The sequence below is a fragment of the Drosophila montana genome, unplaced genomic scaffold, assembly GCF_035044405.1.
Source record: "Drosophila montana isolate Dmon_TW-CO22-7 unplaced genomic scaffold, ASM3504440v1 contig_3013_1, whole genome shotgun sequence".
NCBI lineage: Eukaryota > Metazoa > Arthropoda > Insecta > Diptera > Drosophilidae > Drosophila > Drosophila montana.
The window spans coordinates 368,390-391,185 of record NW_026997889.1 but is presented as its reverse complement, the minus strand read 5'-3'; the positions used below and the strand labels follow the sequence as shown (position 1 = coordinate 391,185).

At 35.7% G+C, this 22,796-nt stretch overlaps 1 protein-coding gene and 1 long non-coding RNA gene across 2 annotated transcripts; both read right to left on the bottom strand.

Annotated features, from left to right (window-relative positions):
- Nucleotides 1-13,583: 13,583 nt before the first annotated feature.
- On the bottom strand, nt 13,584-14,295 carry LOC135430470 (uncharacterized). Its single transcript, XR_010436615.1, has 4 exons — nt 14,261-14,295; nt 13,917-13,989; nt 13,685-13,858; nt 13,584-13,620 (listed from the first exon to the last, which is right to left on the bottom strand). It is a non-coding gene; the product is annotated as an uncharacterized LOC135430470 (long non-coding RNA).
- Nucleotides 14,296-20,258: 5,963 nt separating this feature from the next.
- On the bottom strand, nt 20,259-21,985 carry LOC135430446 (uncharacterized). The gene is made up of 5 exons (XM_064685116.1): nt 21,945-21,985; nt 21,744-21,879; nt 21,597-21,687; nt 21,438-21,530; nt 20,259-20,581 (listed from the first exon to the last, which is right to left on the bottom strand). The coding sequence occupies exons 1-5, from the start codon at nt 21,959-21,961 to the stop codon at nt 20,367-20,369; spliced, it is 552 nt and encodes a 183-aa protein (XP_064541186.1). The 5' UTR covers nt 21,962-21,985; the 3' UTR covers nt 20,259-20,366.
- Between the last annotated feature and the right edge of the window lie 811 nt (nt 21,986-22,796).

Here is a 22,796-nt window from a genome sequence, read left to right as displayed (position 1 = left end):
CATGGCGAAGTATCTAATAGCTCACCAGATGCAATACTCCAGGGCGAATGTCTTTTTTTATAAGGCAGGGGATGTAACACAAATAATTCATATGTAATATATCTGTACACTTTTATAAACGAGATGTGAAATAATAAAGTAACCAAATATCTGTAGTAGCTAGAATGTTAAGAAGCGGAAATGAAGTTCTTTATGTGACGACCTTGTAGCATTTTGTGTATGTGTGTGTGTCGGCCGAACTGGCATGAGCAATATGTGTAGAAAATATGTTTGTTGGATGATAAAAACTGGTGATATCAACAAGTCAAAGCAATTAACACGCTACAGAACTTTATTTTGACCATGCTCCGGCGACATAAATCGCATAAATATGCTAATTTATGTTGTTGCCGCCCATGCGATTGGACGATTGCTTTGCTCAGGTTTCGTTTCGGATATTTTTCTCATTTTATATTTCGTTAATTAGCATAGTTTCCGTGATTGCCAGTTCTAAAGTTACGAACAGCTTTTTATATTAGGTGTTTAACGTTTGATTAAAGTGAAAGTCTTTTAAAGATTATTGGGTGAATCACAATCAAGAGATGTCTGACAGTTGCAGCCTTAACTCTGACTAATCTTATTTGAGGAACTGCAAATAAAATGGGTACGTTTTCTCTTACAAAAAACTGACTTGCAACATATAAAGTGTTTGAATTTTGCCTTTGAATAGTATTTATCGATAGATTATCGATTTTTGACATTCATGTTTGGGAAGGACAGGGCCTACATCTTCAAACACAAATCTATAATATACTCTTGTCCAATTAATCTGACAATTAGCTATATAATTTATCGGTTATCGATTTAAATTTTCATTACGGTTTTTATTGTTATGGATTGTATTTACTTTAACTTTCAACCATTTAACGCATCTGTTACGTTTGCTCAACATATTCTGGCTTTTCGGAAATGTTATCAATTTATCGATTAACTATCGAATCTCACCTATACACAAATAAATTCAGCAGACTCAGCCACTCCTGGATCCCGTTTCCTGATAAAAATACATTTAATTGTAGTCTTCTTTAATTCTCGATATATTATCGATAACAGGGCATTATTCACCATTAAATGGTTGAAAAACATAGTATCTGTGCAGCCGGGTCAAAGGACATGTCTGGCATTAAAAGTCCAATTAAAAATATTTTCCATTAAAACAAGTTTGTATATTTAATTGTTTAAATTCTGTGGCCACGTTTGCCCCCAGCCATTTTTTATTGCAATTAATATAATACAATTATGGGAGAGGCGCGTTGGGGCGTGGCTCTATTTGCATTTAATGCAATCGTTTGTACAAGTATTTAAATATTATTATTTATTTTAATTAACGACTGCAAACGAAAATCGAAAAATATTTAATTTGCATAATTTTAAGCGTTGCCGTGAAAATATATAAATCACATTCTTTGTTAATGCGGAGATGTATTTAATTATGGTGCTAAAGATGAAATATCCTCGCAGACATAAAGAGATAGATAATAGAGATTGGTTGGCTATTATATTATTATATATATGACATATGTTTCAAATGCCTTTCAATAAAAAAAATTTGTAAAAATGTGTGTATGCATGTATGGGGAATTTACACTGTCGTACTTATAGTTTCTCTGTGATTACGTATACGCCCTGTTGATGTAAAGCAAAACTAAAAGAAAAGAAAACTTCGAGACACGCACAAAAGCAGGCCAGCGCGATAAGCAGCAGAAATGACAGCTCATAAAAGGGGCGGAATAGACAAAAATATGAACTGAAGCAACAGCCCAGTCCAATAAAATAAGCAGAAAAAAAATCAGAAGATAGACAACAGCGAAATCTTGAAGTCGACAAAAAAAAAACAGCACAAGAATCCAAGATAAGTCGGAGGCTGTGCACCAGCCACGGCGGATGGCCGGCAGACAGTAAAACAAAAGCAAATTTAAAGCGAATGTTAAAGCTGTCTTGTCAGAATTAGAAGCGGATTTCACGGCACTTGTCAACTGATTAAATTAATTTATTATCAATCCGCCTAATGGGCTGCTCTTGGGCGTAAGCACAAATAGATGCTCCTTGCAAGCACTTGGGCCAGGTAAGCACTTAGCTTACCTCCAACCCCAGGCACCACCCATCGATGGTCAGGGAAATGAATTTGATCTGATGCTTATCAGAATTGCTACTCGACAACTTGATGGCCATGCTTGGCATTGTTCGGCTCAAGTGTTTTTTTTTTGTTGTACCAGTGTTTCTATTTATTATCAGCTTTAAATACTAGAACAAATTAAGAGAGCAGAAGAAGAAAATAGGGTTTAAAGAAAGGAGAGAGGAGGAGAGAGAAGAAATAGAGAGAGAGAGCAAGAGAGGAGAGAGAGTTAGAGAGAGAAAGAGAGGAGAGAGAGAGAGAGAGTTAGAGAGTTAATTAGAGGGAGGGAATGAGCACAGATATATTTGATTAGAAAGTATTTATATTTAAACTTATAAACGGAATATGAAGTATTCTGGGTCTTACTTGAATTTTTGAGAATCTCATAGAGGGGAGCTAAACCTACTCTACGTTCCTCATAATATTCATTCATTATTTATACATACATGCACAGACATACGTATATACTGTACATACATATATACCATACATAGTATGATCGCCCCTTATGTTCCAAGATGTCATTAATCTTTTGACATGAGCATTAATACGTCTGCCAAACAAAAAGTTCATACATTATACACACATTTCAATTTTATATTAAACCACTGAAAATTTTATAAAGATCGGGCTACGGCTAAACGGAGTATGAAGTTCTCTGAGTCTTATTTGAACATTTGAGAATCACTTATAGGGGAGCTTACCAAAAGGAAATACTTTCTTTCCAAGCAGCGCAGCGGGAAGTAAACTTACTCTAGCTTTCTTATAATATTCATTCTTTATTCATACATACAAGCACATACATACCTATATACTGCACATACATAAATAGGTAAATAAATTTGGAAAAGGGACTTAAAGTTGCGCAGTATATTGACTTGTTTTACTGGTGCCTTGTTGTTAAGCTTGATCGAAATTAGTCGGCCAATTGCATTAAGCAGATATTCGGTCCCCAATCAATTACCATATTTTGGGTTTCCGAAAGTCGAAATGTGCGCAATAAGAACAAAGGCTGCATTTACCTGTTTGTCTTCTTTTGCATTACGTTTAACGCTGGCCATTAACAAACGAATGTGCCGAGTATTGTTTGCTGTTAATATTGTTGCTGCGCTGTGTTTAACAAATGCAAAAATAATTATAATTAATGCAGAGTTTCTGGCCTTGAACCTGCATAACCTGCACGCGGCTAAAACAAAACGTAATTGCTCTCATGTTGACGATGATGATGGCGTCGCTCTTTATTTTATTATTTTTTTTTTGGCCTGACCAAAAGCCGTCATCATTTCCATTGCGAGGCTGAAGTCCAAAAATTGCACACATTCCATTCGAATTGAATATTCAACAAGGCGGTTAACGTTTATTCATATTGTTTTTAGGCATCGCTGCACAGCACTTTTCATGCAATTGCACAGAAATTAGTTTCAATTGCCATCATCAATAACAATATGGCATTTAAAATCCCACACGCAGCGCGCGAGGGAACAGTTCCAAGCACAGAGGAGATTACAGACCTTCAAAATGACATTCTAACCATATATATTCGACTGACAGACTAATTAGTCTGTCTGATTAGCGAAAAGTCCAAAGCGTAGTTGCTTGAAAGCAGATTTTATACTGTCAGTGAATATAATTTCCACGCGCAAGTGCGGAAAATGGGTGAAAACCGATTTACTTTTCTCTTTAGAAGTCGGGTAATATTTTCTTCAAACAATTGGATTGGATTTTTCAAAAATCCACATCTTTGAATGTTCAGAAATTGGTCGAAATGAAGCAACTGCTAATTAAACATATATTGTTTTGTCAGATTCTGTTCTTCATTCACTTTGGAAGGCGTTCCATGTACACGTATTTATTTTATTTTGTGAATCACTGCAAACGTGTAGCTTACATATATATTTGCCCCATCCACTATATTGACTGAAGTCATATAATTAGCAATTTTGGCCATTCTAATTTATTAGCCACTTCCATTCGCTGCACTCGTGTGTGATTCACACAATTCCCGTGGGGTTCAAGGCGTGGTCGTTGCCAACAATTTGACAGCTCCTTCTCACGCGCGACTCGCGTCATCATTGCCATAATCTGATCTCACTTTAATTGCTTCTAATGAATGTCAACGCTAATTGCCACTTGAGAGGCGGCATAATCGTTGGGCAGATGCAAGTCAGCTGTAAAAAGAGCTACGAAGAAAAACAAAAAAAAAAACAGTCAGCTAATAGAAAAGCTGTCACGTAAAGGCCAAGTGCTGTGGAGGCGTTAAAACGCCAGCCCTTATAATTTTATTGATCAGTGCGAACAGCCGCGACGATCTAGATGGGTCGTGAGCTTCGATATAAGGCTTATACGTTTCTAAGATAAAGTCCATCTAAGGGCTATAACTATTTAAGCTTAAAAAACTTAATAGACAGATATACTCTTAAGAGTCGTATATATTATATGTTGGTTCCTTATGGTTTTTTGATCCGTATATGATTATAGTATATTAATATTAATTTATATTATAAAACCAATAAATTGGTTACCTTGCAGACCTAATATTCCAACTATTTTGCTCAAGAATTATTTTTTCTTATAGGAGCTAAATTTTTGATTGATTGTTCATATGATAAGGTATTCAACATATATACTGGATGTAGCTTATATATGCTTATGGATTAACCTTACAGTTGCACTAAGATTGCTTAAGGTGGATATATGGATAGTTGGGACTGGGCTCTATCGACTCAGTTTGTCAATCCAACCAAGAACATATATATCAATGATTCCATCTATATCACGTTAGATATTATATATATATCATTATATATTATATATTACATATATGTTATTAGAAGGTGTTCCGAGTTTACCTATCCCATCGGCTGATGAATTCAAATCTGTTTACAATTCCTAGAAAGTGCTGTTTGCGATTCCATCTCAATAGTTAGCTTGTTTCTTGGTTAAAGTTGCATCAGCTTTGACTTGGTTTGCGATTTGGAGCTGAAATGCTTTGTCATACTACAGTTGGCTGCGACTGCGACAGGTTCGGATCGCAGTTCTTTATTTGTGTACCAAGTAATTGTCGCTGAGGTTGAGAATGATGTCATGTCAAAGCCCCCAGGGTGAGCCTCAGCCTGAGTTGTTCAGTTGTTGCTGCTGTCGTTGATAGATTTGTTCTGTCACGGATTGTCTTGAATTCAATTGGATGCTGATGTGTTTGTTGCCTGCTGCTGCTGCGCATTTTGACCAATTTTAGCCAAGCTCAATTAGTCTTCACCGATGCTTACCAAGCATCTCGATAGCTTCATTCGATTTTGCAATAAACACAAAAGGAGCTGTCTTAAGCCTTGCTAATATCATGGGGGTCAAGGTCAGTGTGTGCACAAAAACCAAGCTCTGAGCACCCAAATGAGTAAAAATCCGTAAAAAATTAATAAAGAACAAAAAAAAAATAACAGAATTTCGTTAAAGCGCTGCGTAATTCAAAGAAAGCCGTCAATACATTCAAAGAGATGTGCATATACGACTTAAATGATTCGGATTCAGATTCGGATTCGGATGCTCACTCTCTTTTCGCCTCCGTCTGGAACTGTGACTTTAATTAGCACTCGAATTCAACATTTTACCGCCGCTTTGTCATTTGTTTTGACCGTGTTACCTGCGCGACTCCCAAAAAAAAAAACAGAAACACAGAAAAACAACAAACTCCCGGAGGCAATATCTTTTTTGGATATTCTCTATATAAGCATTATGTATATATATTCCAGTTTACATACGCGCTGCTGATTAAGCGGCTAATTCTTTTTTAAACAAACTGAAAAAACAAAGACAACAACAACAAGAAGAAGAAGAAGCACTGTGCAACTGAATTCCACAATGAACATCGCCAGAAATCTTCGTACACATGCTAAAAAAAAGTTCTTGCGCTGGCGACCTTGAAATTTAATTTCAACTTTTGTGTTGCCCTGTGTTGGTGTGTGTGTGTTGGAGTGTGTGTGTGTGTGTGTGTGTGTGTGTTGGCGTCTGTTCTGCGGCTTTGTGCGCTGCGTGTTATCGCCTTTGCCGTCCTTCTCACCCAACCACGCTCTGTCTTCGGCTCTTTGGTTTCTTTATTTATTATTTTTTAATGCGATTTCGCGACTCGCCATTTAAATAACATTAAATGCAAACTTCTGAAATGCTTTTCGGCCAGACTTTTCTTTTCTTATGCTGCTTCTTTTAATAACCCAGTCGACATTTATTTCTGTTTAGCTGTTTAGGTTAAAAGCCTTTGCGATTTGTAAATTGGGGGCGCTGGCATTTGCTAAATTCAACTGCAGCTGCAGCTCAGTAACAACAACAATTGCTTTGATTTAGCTGTTGCGCAAGTGAGCAGACACACAGATACCCCCACACACACACACACACACACTCGCACACAGCCATTAGCCCCTTTGACTCCTATTCGCTTCGTCTTTTGGCGTGGCCTGCATTCAGATGAACTGCATCTGCAGATCTCATTCGAAATGGAAAACAGAACCAGAACAGAATACATAAAAGAACCAAATGGACAGAGGCCGCTTCTCATGGAGAACGCCTCACAATTGCACAGATGCACACATGTATGTATAGACATATATGCAGATACGTCAAATAGATAGATAAATACATATAAAAATCAACGCAGACAAACGCATCTAAATTGCAAGAATCCATAACTGACAGACCCGCAGCGGGCGGGGAGGTGAGGGCGAGTCAATGGGCAGTGGTCTGCCCCAGTTGCTTCTTGCACCAATTACTTAATTTCGCAAGAAAACTGCAAAGATCTGAAGACCATATGGAACAGAGGAGGAGGAGGATGAGGAGGAGGAGCTGTGCGGCAACGGGCAGATGCTAAATGGATCCGCAAATGTTGCATAAGAATCTTTGCGTGGCAAATAAAATAGCCGAGCGCAAGAGCTCTGCATTGATGCCTAAGCAAAAATGTGCACATACAAAAAAGTGGGTCACTTGCACCAAATCGACTTGGCCTAAAATACGCACAAGAATTTTTGGATATTGTTTTCATTGGATTAACTGGGCCAGCGACTATAACTGAAGCCATTTTATTGATCTTCTCTTTTATTGCACACGTGTGAATTCGCTAATTTTGTTCTCAAAGTCTTCACTTCGAGGCTTTATTAACACTAGACTGCAAAGTTTTAGTTTCCGCGTAACTGAATGTGCATTATATAGTTTAATAAGGAAAACATGGAGAAATCATTGAACATATTCAAAATTATTATTATATAGAAAGATTTTAAATATTTTTCAAATATAAATGTCTATTAAATTCTGAAGAGCACTTTTTGTTGGCTTTCTTATAACTTTGTTATGTCAACTTTTGTGTTCCGTAAAATAAAAACACGTTATAATTAAATAATTATAATAAAAACAACTTTAAAAAGAACTATAATGTTATGATATTTGTTTAAAAAGGTTCATATTGCGCTATATCTCTAAAATAAATGGTTGGTTTCCTTATGTTTACCAAGCCTTTAAGTCACTTACCTTTAACCAAGCCAAAAAACAGCTAAAAAAAAGCACGAAATGTATTTTAAGCGAGAAAGTAAGGATATCTTCCCTCTTGCAGACATGTGAGAATAGTGAAACTCATAAATGCTCAGTTTGGTGAAAATATCATGGTAATCAGAATATTTTGCCAAATAAGATACTACTATTCAAGCGATCATTCCTATAGAAACAACATCATATAGTGGTCCAAAGTCCATAATATTTTGCATATATATGAGGATCATAGTGGAACTTATAAATCCCAAGTTGGTAAAAATTATCTTAATATAAAAAAAGGTTCCATATCAGAACCTACTTTAAGACCAATAATCGCTATGCCAGATATATGATCCGATCTGGCCGGTTACGACATACATATGTACTGCCTGCATAGAAACAGAAAGACAAACAGGTGGACAGACGGACATGGCTTTATCAACTCGGCGATTGATGCTGATCTAGAATATACATACTTTATGGGGTTGGAGATGTCTCTTGGCATCACATATACGACAACATTATAATAACCTCTACAAGGTTATAAAAATGTCTTGATTAAAATTAAAAACTTTTATAAGAGAATTAATCCCCAAGCTCTGGGAAATGACATTTAGCCTAGAATATTCGGTAGTTACTAATTTTTTGTCAAAGATCCAATTTAGTTCGCAATTAATATATGAAAATATGGACGAGTATTTGTAAATTGAAAATAAAATTATTTCATTAAAATATATATGTGACAAATTAATATTTGAAACAAAACCTGCGTTAAGGGCGAAGCGAATTCTAAGTTAAGAAAATTCTTTGAGCCGCAAACCGAACCAGTCACACTTTAATTTTGGGATTGCAGCCCTGATTTTTATATTTTCCATATGAATTTTTATATATATGATTTTTTTTTTCAAATTTTGTAAGCCAGTGTTACAGCCAAGTGACGCGAGCTTCGAACGCTCTCTTCGCTCTTTTCTCTCTCGCTCTCTCAGATCGTGGGCGTTGCAGAGATGTTCTGAGTGCATTTGGTAGCTGAATAATTTTTTGAGTCAAGCCCAAAGAGCATGCGAGGTGACTCTTTGGCGACTTCTCCAAATACTACCAAGTGGCTTTTATTATGATGATGTATTTTGTGGTGGGTTCGTTGTCAAAGGTGAGCGTTTTATGCATGAGTAATAATACACACGAATATGGTTATGAATGCCATTTTTTTTCTGTTTCTGTTTCTGTGTAGCTTTTATGCAAATGGTCACCTTGAACTTGGCAAATGAACCTGACGGAAATGAGCAAAGTTCTTTAACAAATAAGTACTATACTGCCCGAAACGTGCAACAAATTGAGCTTAAGTATTGTATGATGCGCACAAGAGCTATATGAGGAATTAGATTTCGATTCATTTACGAGCTATGGACTTACGAAAATGATGAAGCACTAAAAATAAATTTCAATACAGTTTTGAATTTGTTGAGAAAATAAAAATAAATTCATGATAATGTTGTCAGTTATGTAATTGTCGTTCGGTTCAGTTCTATGCAGTTCCGCGAATTCGCAATCGCACATCGAGCACAATTGCGCAAATATTGACAAATCAAGATCTCGTCGAGTAGCCGGAATGGGACGTGTGGACCCTTTCCCTGGGCAGCGACTATTCGAGTTACGCAGCGACGCAAACAAAGCTGGGCACAGTGGAAAAAAATATATATATGAAGAAAAAATGCAATAATTGCATATTGACCCATTTTACACGCACGCACACACACACACACACACATACAGAATGTGTCGTGGTATGTGGGGGGCGTGCAGGGGGCGAGGCATTGGCGCGTTTTCTGTCGATATTTACCGATTGAGTTACGCATGCGTGCGCGTTGCCTTCGCTTAATTAGGCGGCGACACCTGCGCGCAGTCGGCGTCGACGTCGCAGTCGCAGTCGAAGTCCAAGTTGAAGTTGAGGTCGCCATCAATCAGCGAACGAGTCGTCAAGTGAGGCGTGAAAATGGCGAAGAAAACAAAAAAAAGAAGAAAAAGAAAAACAGAAAGAACTTCTCTCTTGGGCATGCCGCCGATTAAATACCCTTCAAAAGGTTTTTCAAGAAAAGTTTCATTTCAGAGCGATTGCTCTTTTACGAATGGGAGAGTAGTAAAGATCGTAATTGCTGAGTATTATATATTATATTATATATATAGTATTTCGATATTGATAAAAATTTGCTTATATAATATTTGCTTATATATAAGTTTTTCATATAAGACCTTTTATTCCCATGGTAGTTTTAGAATATAGCGGTGCGATTTGAATTGCAAAGCAAAATACAATATGGCCTTTTCAGTTCGCCTGCTTATACTGATCGAGAATATATATATATATATATAGCTAAGCTGCTTGGTGCTGTCTCCTTCTGTGCGTTACACATTTCGTGAGATGAGCTTACAACACCCTCTGTAAGGGTATATAAAAAGATGAAAACGAAACTGCAGGCAAAGATTGCTGCATAAATGAACGAGACGGACGTAAGCCGTGTCGAGGGAGGGGGAGGGGGGGGAGGCACTTCATTGAGGCGTGGCACCCTGTTTAAGCTCATTTGACAATGGAGTGCCTCTGATGACGACGCGGCTCTGGGCGCGTTTATTATTTGCCTGGCCCACTTTGCGTACAGCGGCGATAATTGACGCCACGGTGGCTGCAACTGCACCAGCAACAATGCCGATGCCAACAGCAGCAACAACAACAACAACAACAGCAACAACAACAACGGCCCACAATTTGGGCTGCACTTTATTAAAGTGCCCGTCCGCTGATGTGCCCCAACAACGATGCTGAGTTTGCATCACGACGGCGTCGTGAGTGTTTTTCACTGTCGGTCCAAAGCATTTGGCTAAATTGCATTTCTGTGTGTGGCAGCTAAAACTGTTGTGCAACATAATTTTAGCATATGGCTGCACTTACGCACATTTGGGCCGACAATTGGTTGGGTCAAGAGCCGCTTAAGGGTTAAGTCAATGCGTATTAAATGAGATAAAACTTGGCTTTGGCGCACATCCGGTGCGAGATTAGATTTGTATTGATGCTAAAGGAAATATTAGACTGCTGTGCTACGCAATCCAGCTCTGGAAGCCTATTTTGCAAAAATGCATTGTTATACCCTATCATAACATATCACATAGGGTATTCTAGACTTTAACTAATGCATGTAACAGGCATATATTGAAAACTCTGATATATATAACTGATTCACGCTCTTCAGCTTATCATGTGATAGACACACTTTGAGTACTCTTATATATAAATGATCCACGCTTTCCAGCTCTGGAAACCTGCATAAATACCCTAATAAAACATGTTCACAGGGTATTTTAGACGCGTGTAACATAACTCTTAGATTTAAATACTTATGTTCATTTTTTTAACTATTTGACATCAGCAAACGGAGTATCTCATTGTCGGTTACTCTCGATTAGCGCATTCTAAATTGTTATGGTTGAATTGTCACTCTGACAATGACAATGACTAAATGGGAATTTCCTGGACATTGTTTGAACTGCTGGTCGCACATCAGCTCTCATGGCTTTTTGAAAATTTTTAGCTGCAATTAGCCAATACCGCTTACCACTAACCAAAAGGGCATAACCGCTTATAACTAATTATTAAAGAAATGTATTTCTTTTATAGAACCTTTATATAAACATAAACGAAAATGCCTCAGTGAAGCTTGCGAAGTGTTTGATTACTTTATTTAAATATGTGTTGATAAATTGAAGATGATGAATTAAATTATAATTAAAAGGCAATACAGGGTATATAAAGAACGGTCTGCATTGATTTCATTTCGATTAATTTTCCCTATTTCCATTGTTCTGTCGTTTATTGTCTCTTTGCGGTTTGCCTAACGCTTTCAAATCGCTGAGTAGCTGTGTTAAAAAAGGCCTGAAAGTGCAGTGCTGAAAAATTTCTCAAATCGCTGCCCAGCTGTGTTGGAAACTGCATTAAAGCGTTATATGCCCATTTCATGCAGCTAGATATTCTTTTTCTTTAAGTTAAATAAATATGTGAATTAAATATATGTACATAAATATTTTTTATTTATTTATTTATTTAAAGTGTAAGTCATTAATACCACAGTCCACAGTCACATTAATACCTTGGCTAATTATATTTTAAGCAAAAAGAGACAACATATAAAAGCCAAACATCTCACGTAGAGAGAGAATTGCATTTCCGCTAGGGGAAACTGTCATGACACGTTCTCTGGCGCAGTCCGTTTAGTCCAACTTGGCACAAAAGCACATAATATATATATATATATGTGTATGTTGGCCAATATCATATATCAGCTGGTTGGATAATCTCTACCTCTAAACAACAGTCTGTGAATTCAATTGACGAACAAAAGGCTTTCCGAGCGATATCATCGACTTTGGTGGGTTGTCGTCGTCTCTTCACGTTCCAAATTGCTGACCAAAATCAATTTGCCACCAATCAATGAATGTGCGGAGGAAGGCGGGGGCAGGGGGTAGGGGAGACAAATCGAGCAGGACAACTAAATTGGCAAACCCTGCCCACTAGCTGACTTCCTGCATGGACAACTCTTGGTGATTACGCCTAAGAGCAGCTCATAAAACGAACATTCTGTGATATAATAAATAAATTTAATCAATTGCCAACGCCCTCGTCTAATGTCTGTCCAAAATCCGCTTCGAATTCCGTCGCGCCAACTGAACCATTGAACCATTCAAATTTGGGGTTTTTTTATATTTTTTTTTGGTTGGTGTCTGCTTGCTGCCATCTGCCATGGTTCAGTCTCAGTCTCACCCTCGGACTTATCATGGATTCTTGTGGCACTGCGTTGACTTTAAGATTCTTGTCTACGCATTTTATTAAGCTGCTGATTGTTGCTGCCAGTTGCGAGTTGCCAGTTGCGAGTTCATATTTCGTTGTGCTTAGCGTTTCATTTTATTCCAATTTCGAACCTTTTACGAGCTTTGAGGCTGCTTATCGCGCGGAGAGCTCTGCCTTGCCTTTTGTCTGACACTCATAGTGTGTCTGTCTGTTGCGGAAGCAGGAGAAAATACTTTAGAAAAGCAAGCCAATCGTAGACACACACTCTGAAAGCAATACGCGAGCTGTATTCATGGCAAAATGCGACAGCACATATTTTCAATTATTTACAGATGCCCTGTAGCACACACACATCACACATACGCACTGTTGCTTTTCTACACATCACACATACGCACCGTTGCCTTTATCGGGCCAACATTTGACAACGTTAATGTTTTCGCATGATTTGCGTTTCTTTGAAATTGTCTCGCGGTGGCAGTTGCTTTATAGCTTTCATTTTGGGCTAATTAAAATTTATGATACGACGTGCATTTAAATGTAATTTAAACTTGTTCCTTTGGCTTCTGTTGCTTGCTATTTTATTTTATTTACTTTTTTTTTTTTGCGGCAGTAATTTTATTCATCATTCCATTGACCCAATTCGTACAAAATGTTTTTCGTCATTTAAGTCTTAATGCCAATAGCTGCAAAATTACTTTTACTTTTGTTGTTCTAGAACGTGTGTTATATGTATACACACACACACACACAGACACACACACCCAACTTATGCTAATTGGGCAAAGCTGAATTTTAAGTTAATGCGACATAAAAATCTATATACACATATCAAATCAAATGCCTGGCCGCAAAGCGCAAAAACGTCTCTCGTGAGGCAAATTAGCATATTTATGCGATTTATGCGAGCGCCTCTTCATTTTAATATCAAATCGGTGAATCCGTTGATGGTTTTCCTGCAATGCAAAGTGCTAATATCTGCTTCACCTGCCGTTTTTTTTCTTCCAAAGTGGCTACCAACTGGCAGACCGGCGTGTTCGCTAGTTTCAAGGACTGTTTGTAAATGAAATTTGTAGAATTTGCTTCCGCTTTGGGCATTTATTGTAATTTTATTGCCAACATGTAGCTGTGTGTAGAAACCAGTTATTAACTTGGACAGATATCCATAATTCTTGGTATTTATAAATTACATTTTACATTCCATAACTGGCCGATAATGATGCTGATGATAATGATGATGATAATGCGAATCGTTTTGCTTCTGGGAAAAATTGACGTTTTGCCCACCTCGCGGGTTCTGTTAGCAATTGGTATATTTTTTCATGAAACATTATTTAATTTTCGTACAACGAAAACATTTTGATCTATGTCTATGAGTTATTTGAAGTTATACATAGAGATATATTTGTAATTGGTACTTACCTGTAAATTCACACGCATTATTTTATTGTCATCTATCATTGGGCGGGAGACGAACTTTTAAACAAATCCATCACTGAAAGAACAGAAAAGTAGAGAAAATGATCATTAGCATAAAACGCAGATTGCTTGTTAAACCTTACTTGAATTGGTGAGAATCGCATAGTAGAGCAATATTTGTAAAATGTTTTTTTTTCATTTTCAGCTCGGCTCAACATACACACATATTTGAGTACATGCATAGATGCACGTATTCATAAACATATAAACAAATATGCCTACATATTGTTATGTTTGTTATTTATATTTAAAATATAAAAAGAGATAGTTATGTTTATAATACGTACCAGTTTTCAATGGCCACATTTAAAATTGATAGTGCAAAAGCCATAGCCACTACATGCATACATGCATACATACATACATGCATACATGCGTACATGCATACATGCGTACATGTACACATACATACATGCATGCATGCATACATTCATACATTCATACATGCATGCATACATACATACATGCATACATGCATACATACCAACATGCATACATGCACACATGCATACATGCATACATAATACATGCATTCATGCGTACATATGTACATACATGCATACATGCACACATGCATACACATACATACACAAAAAATAAACAAAAAACATACAAAAAAACACCAAAAAAAAATACCAATAAAAAACACCAAAAAAATAAGCAAAAAAAAAAAACACTACACTACTAGCTAAGCATGAAAAAGTGCAGAGCCTACTTGAATTCTTGAGAATCGAGGAGAAGAGCACTTGGCAGAAATTCGTATTATTTATATTTGCAGCACAGCGACGAATAACCTTGGTCTGCGTTTGGTATTAGAAAAGAAGATGGCACGTATACACTAACATACACACGCCCACACAAACACACACATACATACACACACACATACATACACACACACATACATACATACACACACACACATACATACACACATACATGCACCCACACACATACATTTGTAATACTTAATTGCGTTTGTACAAAATACTTGTATATAATAAATACAAACAAACATACATAAATACAGATATACATACATACATACATACAAACATAGACCCACACACACATACACATACATACATACAATTGGCTACATATTGCGGGTATTTTCTGGCCTTGCCCGTGGCAAATTTAATGCTTAAAATTTAAGATATAATTTTTCATCCTGTTTCCGCCCGTGTTAAATTAAAATCCACGATTGTAAACTCCACGTCTTAAGTTAAATTTTACAAGTATATTTGAAAAAAATATATTTCAAATTCATCGACTGCGTGTAAAATTTCCAAAATCGCTGAAACACATATTTATTAAATGTTCTGCTTTGTAAATAAGTTTGAGTCCAGTCGGACGAAACTTAGAACTTCGCTCGATCAACTTTTCATCTGCGATTTTCAACCAAGAAGCGGGGATTTTGCGAAAAGTGTGAAACGAGTCAGATGAATTTTCAAAAAGATCCTTGAAAATGGGATTGAAGACGATTGATAGGTAAACAAAAAAGTTTCATAAAACCATTCCCGCGACATTTCCTCCCTTCATAGCTCATATGGTTTAATTTTAGATTGATTTTATAAATAGACATAAAAGGAAAACAGCAAAATAATCAATTTTCACGAATGTCCTGTACGCTTTAGGAGTTTAAGCCCAGAGGCAACTGCGAACCCGTTAAGAAATTAACCAGTATATCATGTATGTTAATAATGTCATAATTCATGCTAAAACAGAATATTGTCTACTGCGTTCGTTGAACGTTGTCAACTGAGTGGAAGAGCATAAAAAAGAAAGAAATAAAAAACAATAAAGACGGGGAAAAAAATATGCAAGAAAGATATATATCTCAAAGAACAATACGCAAATTAATCACCACCCACGCGGACAACGACAACGACGAGGCCTCCATTCCGTTTTCTCCACAAAAATGCGACAGTTAAGGCATTTGCATTAAGCATTGCTAGGCACATAAATTTTATTGCGTATACGCAGTGTTGCAGTAGCAGCAGCTGGTGGAGGTGTCTGGTCAAAAGCTGCCACTGGCGCACATGATTTTGAATATTTATATGGCCGGCCCCAATGATGACGTTGTGGCGGCCACTTTGCCTAGTCCACGACAGCTGCCGGGTGTCGCTTTCAGTTTTCATGGTGCTGGCACAATGACAAATTACAAGTTGAAAGTTGAGTGAACTTTGCCGCAATACTGTCCACGTTTTTCCATTTTTTTCCCCATTTTTTGGCAATGTTCCCTCCCTCCTCCTTCTCCTAGCTGCTCTATCATGTCTTCTGTTTGCTGTCACCTCTTGTTTACGATTTGAGCTGCTGCCCGAATCTCTCGCTCGCCCTGGCTATGAAATTGATGAGGCTTTTGTTGTTTGGCAAATGAGGCGCAGATAAGCGTCAACTTTGACGCCCTCTTCTTGGTTATATTTGTTTTATTTTCGGGGACTGCTCTTTTTGGTGCCGCTGCTACTTTGCTTATCAACATAAAATTCTGCTGTTGCGCCTTGTTTTTTTTTTTTTTCTTTGGCAGCAAAGAAACACTTTGGATTTGTTTTCTTTATGGTTGCCGCTTGCCCCCACTTGATGAACCCAGCGAACTTTCTGTGCACTCTCTCATTTATTTGTGATTTTGTGCGTGACACATTTGTGAGCATTACGGCTCATTTCCTCATCGAATGTGGCACTGATTTTGTTTTATAACTGACTTCATCAAAGTTGTATGTCGATGAATGTGGAAGAATTAATCCATATATAGGAACATTATTATACAAAATAAGTTATACAAATAAGTGTATATTTGTCTCTTTGGGTGCCAGAAAAAAGTGAATCTAATCAAAGTCTTTGCTGATTATATTTAATTGTAATTTATTCACCCATATTCCCGGCGTGGAGCTAGATGTTATGTCCGGAAAGGCAAAGATACATTTTGCTTATATATCCCATTAAAGATTATTCTGTTTCATTATTATTCATATAGTAGATGCCTCTCCTGGCCTTCTATTTGAATCAATTTTAATAGGAGATTACATTTTAGTCATTGTTTAATTTGAAACGATTTGTATAATAGATGACATCTTGATCATGGTTTGAGCTCTTTTGTAATTATACAAGTAATTATATGTATTACATTTTGTAACAGCACAAATTTCCAGTAAATGCCCTTCTTATACATAAAATTTCCATAAACTGAAGCAATTCTAAAGATTGATGGCATTTTAATCATGGTTTTACCTTAAGCAATATTCATTCATTCTCATTAAAAACTGGTAAATCTTTGATAAGATTTATTTTGTTGGTATTTTTCGGAATTTTCATGTATTTCCTGCCCGCATAATTCCGGGCATGTTTGTGCCTTGAGCATAAATTGTTGATATAAATTCTTAAGAAACTTAACGTACAAACTTCGTATGGAATGTGAATGTATGTTGCTGCAGCTATGACATACATGCACTCATCTTTCTAATGCCACTTTTACTGATTTTACCTCAATCAAAGCAAATCCTCAGTGAGTGGCAGTGGTATTTGCTGCATTTGAATTGCATTTCTGCTTTACCTCCAGGCTCATTAGACTTGCATATGCTTGGATTTGACTAGGTACGTCTGGGTTACCCTTTGACGGAATACACTGAATCCCCCAGAAGCAGCTCGTGCTCCACTTTTGCTGCTTAACTTTCGTTTTTGCTTTGTTTGTGTGTGTGTGTGTGTGGGTATGTGTGAATCCATGTCAGACGAACTCTTGCTCGAATTTGCAGCATTTCCTGTCTGGAAGCTTGCCTTTTAGTTGGGTCTGTTTTTTCTAATCTGCAAATTTTGTAGCAAAAGCTGTCGTATCATTCATTTAAATCAAATGTGGCAAACAAATTCTAGTTTCGTTATTTCTAAAAGCTTTGAACGTCGAGGAACGACAACGATTATTGAAATGGCAAAAGGAAGACCTTGATCTTTAGATTATCACATCAATAAATGGTAATTTCTGTTGTTGTTGTTGTTGTTGTTGTCATCATCTCTCAGCTCGCATCTTTGTTGTCTTCTATGGGCCTGTTGTTGGTTTTGCGCGATGTTTTTGTCTTTGACGTGAAAGAAACGAAAACGAAATTGAAATTCTAAACTCAACTCAAATACAAAAAAAAAGCAGCAGCAGCAGCTACATCGACAACGACGCACGGAAACTGGTGGAACCAGTCAAACAGCCATCAGCAGGTCGTACCAAAAGAACTTCTTGAACTAATTAAGAGTTGCCATGCGCAAATAAAAGATATTTTCATGTTTATACCCAATAGCTGCGACTTGCCTTTGGATTGCAGCTCCATAAACTATAAACAAAAAACACGAAAACCAAAATAATTTCCCCGTCGCTAGCAAAAAAAACATTGATGGAAATTGCTGTCCGTATTACTAGTACGAGTGTTATACAAATGCCGCTTACGTGATTACATAAAAAACCATAAAAAGCGATTTGAACTTGAAATTGCTGAAAGCGTCATGCAATTGAAACAAAGCAGAAAACAACCACAACAACATTAGCCAGCACGGACATCAAAATTACTGAGCTTTTAATACCCTGTATACTTCGAATAGATACGTGCAGACCTTTGTTAAAGTCAGGCAGGGTGTACATGTATACATTTTTCTATCAGTAGCATGAGCGGAGTCGACGCTAAATACATAATTTTTAGGGTCTTTTGTAAATATAAAATATTCAAAAATATTCGGCAAAATATTATAAAACTATGTGCCTGCCAATTTAAGATTTTCGGTCACAAACGAAGGGAAAACATTTTAAAATATTATTGTTGTTACTTCTATAAATGTTAAGAAATCAGTGGAATATGAATTGCAACATATTACGTGACATTTAAAGTTAACTTAGAAAATAATTAACGCTCTCAGTGTTAAAAAAATAAATTTTTTAAATTTTTTACCTCATTTTACTTAAAGAAGTTTTACAACTGCTTGCCAGGGTATTGTCTAGTCGATTACATTGGTCTAGAGCTCGGATACTGGTTAAAAAGTAAATCGTTTGAAATAAAACGTACTAACCATAAAGTTGTTACAATGGCGAGCCAGGCGCATTAGCAGCAACAACAACGACAACAAAATGAAACAAACAGATCAAATTGAATGGCAACAGGCCGATGCGAAGAGCAGCAGCAGCAACAGCAACAGCAACAACAACAACAACAACAGCAACAACAGCAATAACAAATATAATCTGGGTCTAAAACGTTGTTGCATTGACTTGTGGTTGAATGTTGTACTTAGCATTTATATAGAAGAGCGTAAGCTGTGCCAAAAAATGAAAATTTTTTAAAATAAATATATATGTATATATATATATAAATAAGCTAAGGTTTGTTCAATTGATAAATGTAAAAGTAGAAATATTTTAAACAAATAATTATAACTAAACAGATGGCTCTACCAACTCGCCTGGTCATCAAGAATATATATACCAGGTAGTTTTGATATTTTATTATCATTAGTTTATCCAAATATCCGTTTATCTTTAGTCCCCCATACATGAGACCAAAAATCTAACCAAGATAGCCCGACAACGAGCTGTTTAAAAAATGATTATATAATCAATTGCCTCAAGTACCTTCACTTATTTGCTAAGCCTTAAAGTTATCTTAAATTGCACAGCATCTTAGGTCAATTAATTTGATGCCCACAGCTTGCATGACATTTGGCCAAAATTGAAATCAAATTGCTTTAGAAGTACAGCTCATAATATTGTTGGCTGGCAGCGAAATTGTCCGCTCAGAATCCGCTTGACAATGACAATTATTACAGGACCCGACCGACTGTTATCCCTTCGAGTGCAGACACGCCCACTCAATGAGGGATAATTGTGCGTTACGCATACGCCTGCGTGAGTTTGATTTTATTGCCGGGCCCTGAGGCTAAAGCCAATTTGTGCGGCCAAGCAATTTGGGCTAAGGAAGCCAAACAAACACCCACAAAAAATAAACCGACAAAAAAAAAAAACAAACTAAAGATAATTTTGGGCTCATGGAAAGTTTTCGGGAGGTCGCAAACATATATATATATATATACTATATATAAATTGAGTGGAGGCTCGTGGGCGGGAGGCGCACAGTGGAGGGAGGCCATGGCATCATTCATTAAAGGCCCCTTGTCATGGCCACGGAGGCTGTCGGCCCAGTATCCTGGCCACCATATGTGCTCGAGGCACATGAAATCATCGTGAACACATTATTGGCCGATACGGTCGAGGCGTAATTGATTTCGGTGGTCAACAATGCTAATTAAGTTGGGGCCCTGCCATTATACGATTTCCTCATTTTAATCAGTGATTCTTCGATAACATTTGTAGATCACAAATTATGTTACAATAATTGAACATTTATGCAATTAATGTTTACGCTGTCGGCGTCAGCCCAATTCGCCGCGCTGATTAAAGGGCGCTTGATAATGTATCGGTCGCATTTGTGTCTCGAATTTCAGCTCATATAATTCAAAGCAGAATGCTTCGGTTTTTAGCCATTCCAATGCAAAAACGGGAAAGCTAACATTATTCAAAAATGCTAGCGCTTCATATATGATTTCCGGCATGGGGGTGCGCGTGCGGGTTAGCAGCCGAAGAATCACTAGGAATGAGATTTCATTAGATTGCAAATTTGTTGAATGTGTTATTGGTCAAATAATAATAATAATAATTCATTAGTATCATTTTTATCTTTGATTTGATTATTAATTTATTATCATTATTGTTGGTATTATTATTATCATTATCATTGTTATTGTTATTGTTATTATTATTATTGATATTGCTTTTACTATTATTTTAAATGTTTTATTACTTTTAAAACCTTTATGCCTTTTATTATAAAACTATTAATAATAATAATAATTATTATCAATAGTATTATCATTATCATTGATATTTTTATTATCATTAGTATTAGTATCATCTATATTATTATTATTATTATTATTATTATTATTAATATTATTATTATTATTATTATTATTATTATTATTATTATTATTATTATTATTATTATTATTATTATTATTATTATTATTATTATTATTATTATTATTATTATTATTATTATTATTATTATTATTATTATTATTATTATTATTATTATTATTATTATTATTATTATTATTATTATTATTATTATTATTATTATTATTATTATTATTATTATTATTATTATTATTATTATTATTATTATTATTATTATTATTATTATTATTATTATTATTATTATTATTATTATTATTATTATTATTATTATTATTATTATTATTATTATTATTATTATTATTATTATTATTATTATTATTATTATTATTATTATTATTATTATTATTATTATTATTATTATTATTATTATTATTATTATTATTATTATTATTATTATTATTATTATTATTATTATTATTATTGTTATTATTATTATTATTATTATTATTATTATTCTTTTCACTCACTTTGAAACCTGCGCACTCTTGAAGCAAATACACAATGATATGTAATTGCCATTCCACGATAGTTGGCATAAAGTATGCTGGTATTAAAGAAGCCTGTGCTGACAACGGTCATTAGCTGATGACAGATAGCTCAAATTAAGTGGAATTGCCTATACTTACTGCTGTCCTTGACATTGTGGGAGATGCATCGTCGCTGATATTTTTCAAAGGGCAGCGGTGTCGTTGCATAGGCGAACCAGAAGCCCAACAGCTATTAAGCACATATTTATGGCAAATGTATCTGTTGCAAATTGCAAATAAACAAACCTTATCCTTTAAAACATTCTGCATCATTGGCATTGGGGGGCAAACTATCACTAAAAGTGGACTTCTTCTCACGGATAGTGGAACTTTGTTATTTTGTTGGGCAACAGCCATCACCAGGAGCAGTGCGATTAAAAATCTGATAGAAAACGTAATTAAAGACCTGATCGTATAGTTATATATTTACCCCAATTTCAGACATACGTTCCTAAGCGACACATCTTAGCCGAGTGGCTTTTCTGTGATACTGAGCCCTGCGCAGTTGAAGTTCATAAATGAAAACAGTTGTGGGTAAATTTAAGTAATTCGTTGGAGGGTCTTGAATAAATTAGTTTCTGGTTTGAAGTATTGTGTGTATATATGAAAAACGAGTAAGCCAAATGTTAAAAACAATTAAATTTGTTTTTATTATAGGTTAAAACTAATGTGAAAACAAAACTAAATAGTGTGCGCTTGGGTGATTGATCAAAATGAAAATTAATAATATAATAAATACGGTAAGCAAATTTTCTGCGATTTAAAATTTTTAATTTAATTTTAAACCGACTTTGGATATATATTTAAAATATTGACATATAAATGAAACATTGACATTATGCATATTTATATGTTTACCTTTGTTATTTTGTATTTTAAATTTGCGATCAAATTTCTAGTGTTGAACAATTTGAAACTATATCAATTTTGCTTGACAGATTAAATTTTAAATAGGTATACCTAAAAGTTTATAGACACGCATACTGGCTTTCTTTTTGCCACACGCTAGCTTGTTAATTTCCTAATTGGGCTCTTCTTGTCAATGCAACAATTTTTTCAGCAGATTAGCCGCAGGATGACCATCCGCTTATAAATAAATTAACGCCTTGTAATTGGGCTTATATTATTATTATTATATTCCTCGAACACTTTGCATAATGTTTTCCTAACAAACATACTACAATGCCTGTTGAATATCAATAAATGGTTAGCATGCAAAATAAATAATATCTATTAATGGGAATACCCTGATCCTAATGAACATTGTGTGAGTGCTGCCGGAGCAGTTTTCAAATTTCT

Coding starts and splice junctions, on each gene's coding strand:
- LOC135430446 (XM_064685116.1), bottom strand. Junction 21,531..21,596: donor CCACAATGTCAAGGACAGCA/GTAAGTATAGGC, acceptor TTGTCAGCACAG/GCTTCTTTAATACCAGCATA. Junction 20,582..21,437: donor AAGAGTGCGCAGGTTTCAAA/GTGAGTGAAAAG, acceptor TCTCATTCCTAG/TGATTCTTCGGCTGCTAACC.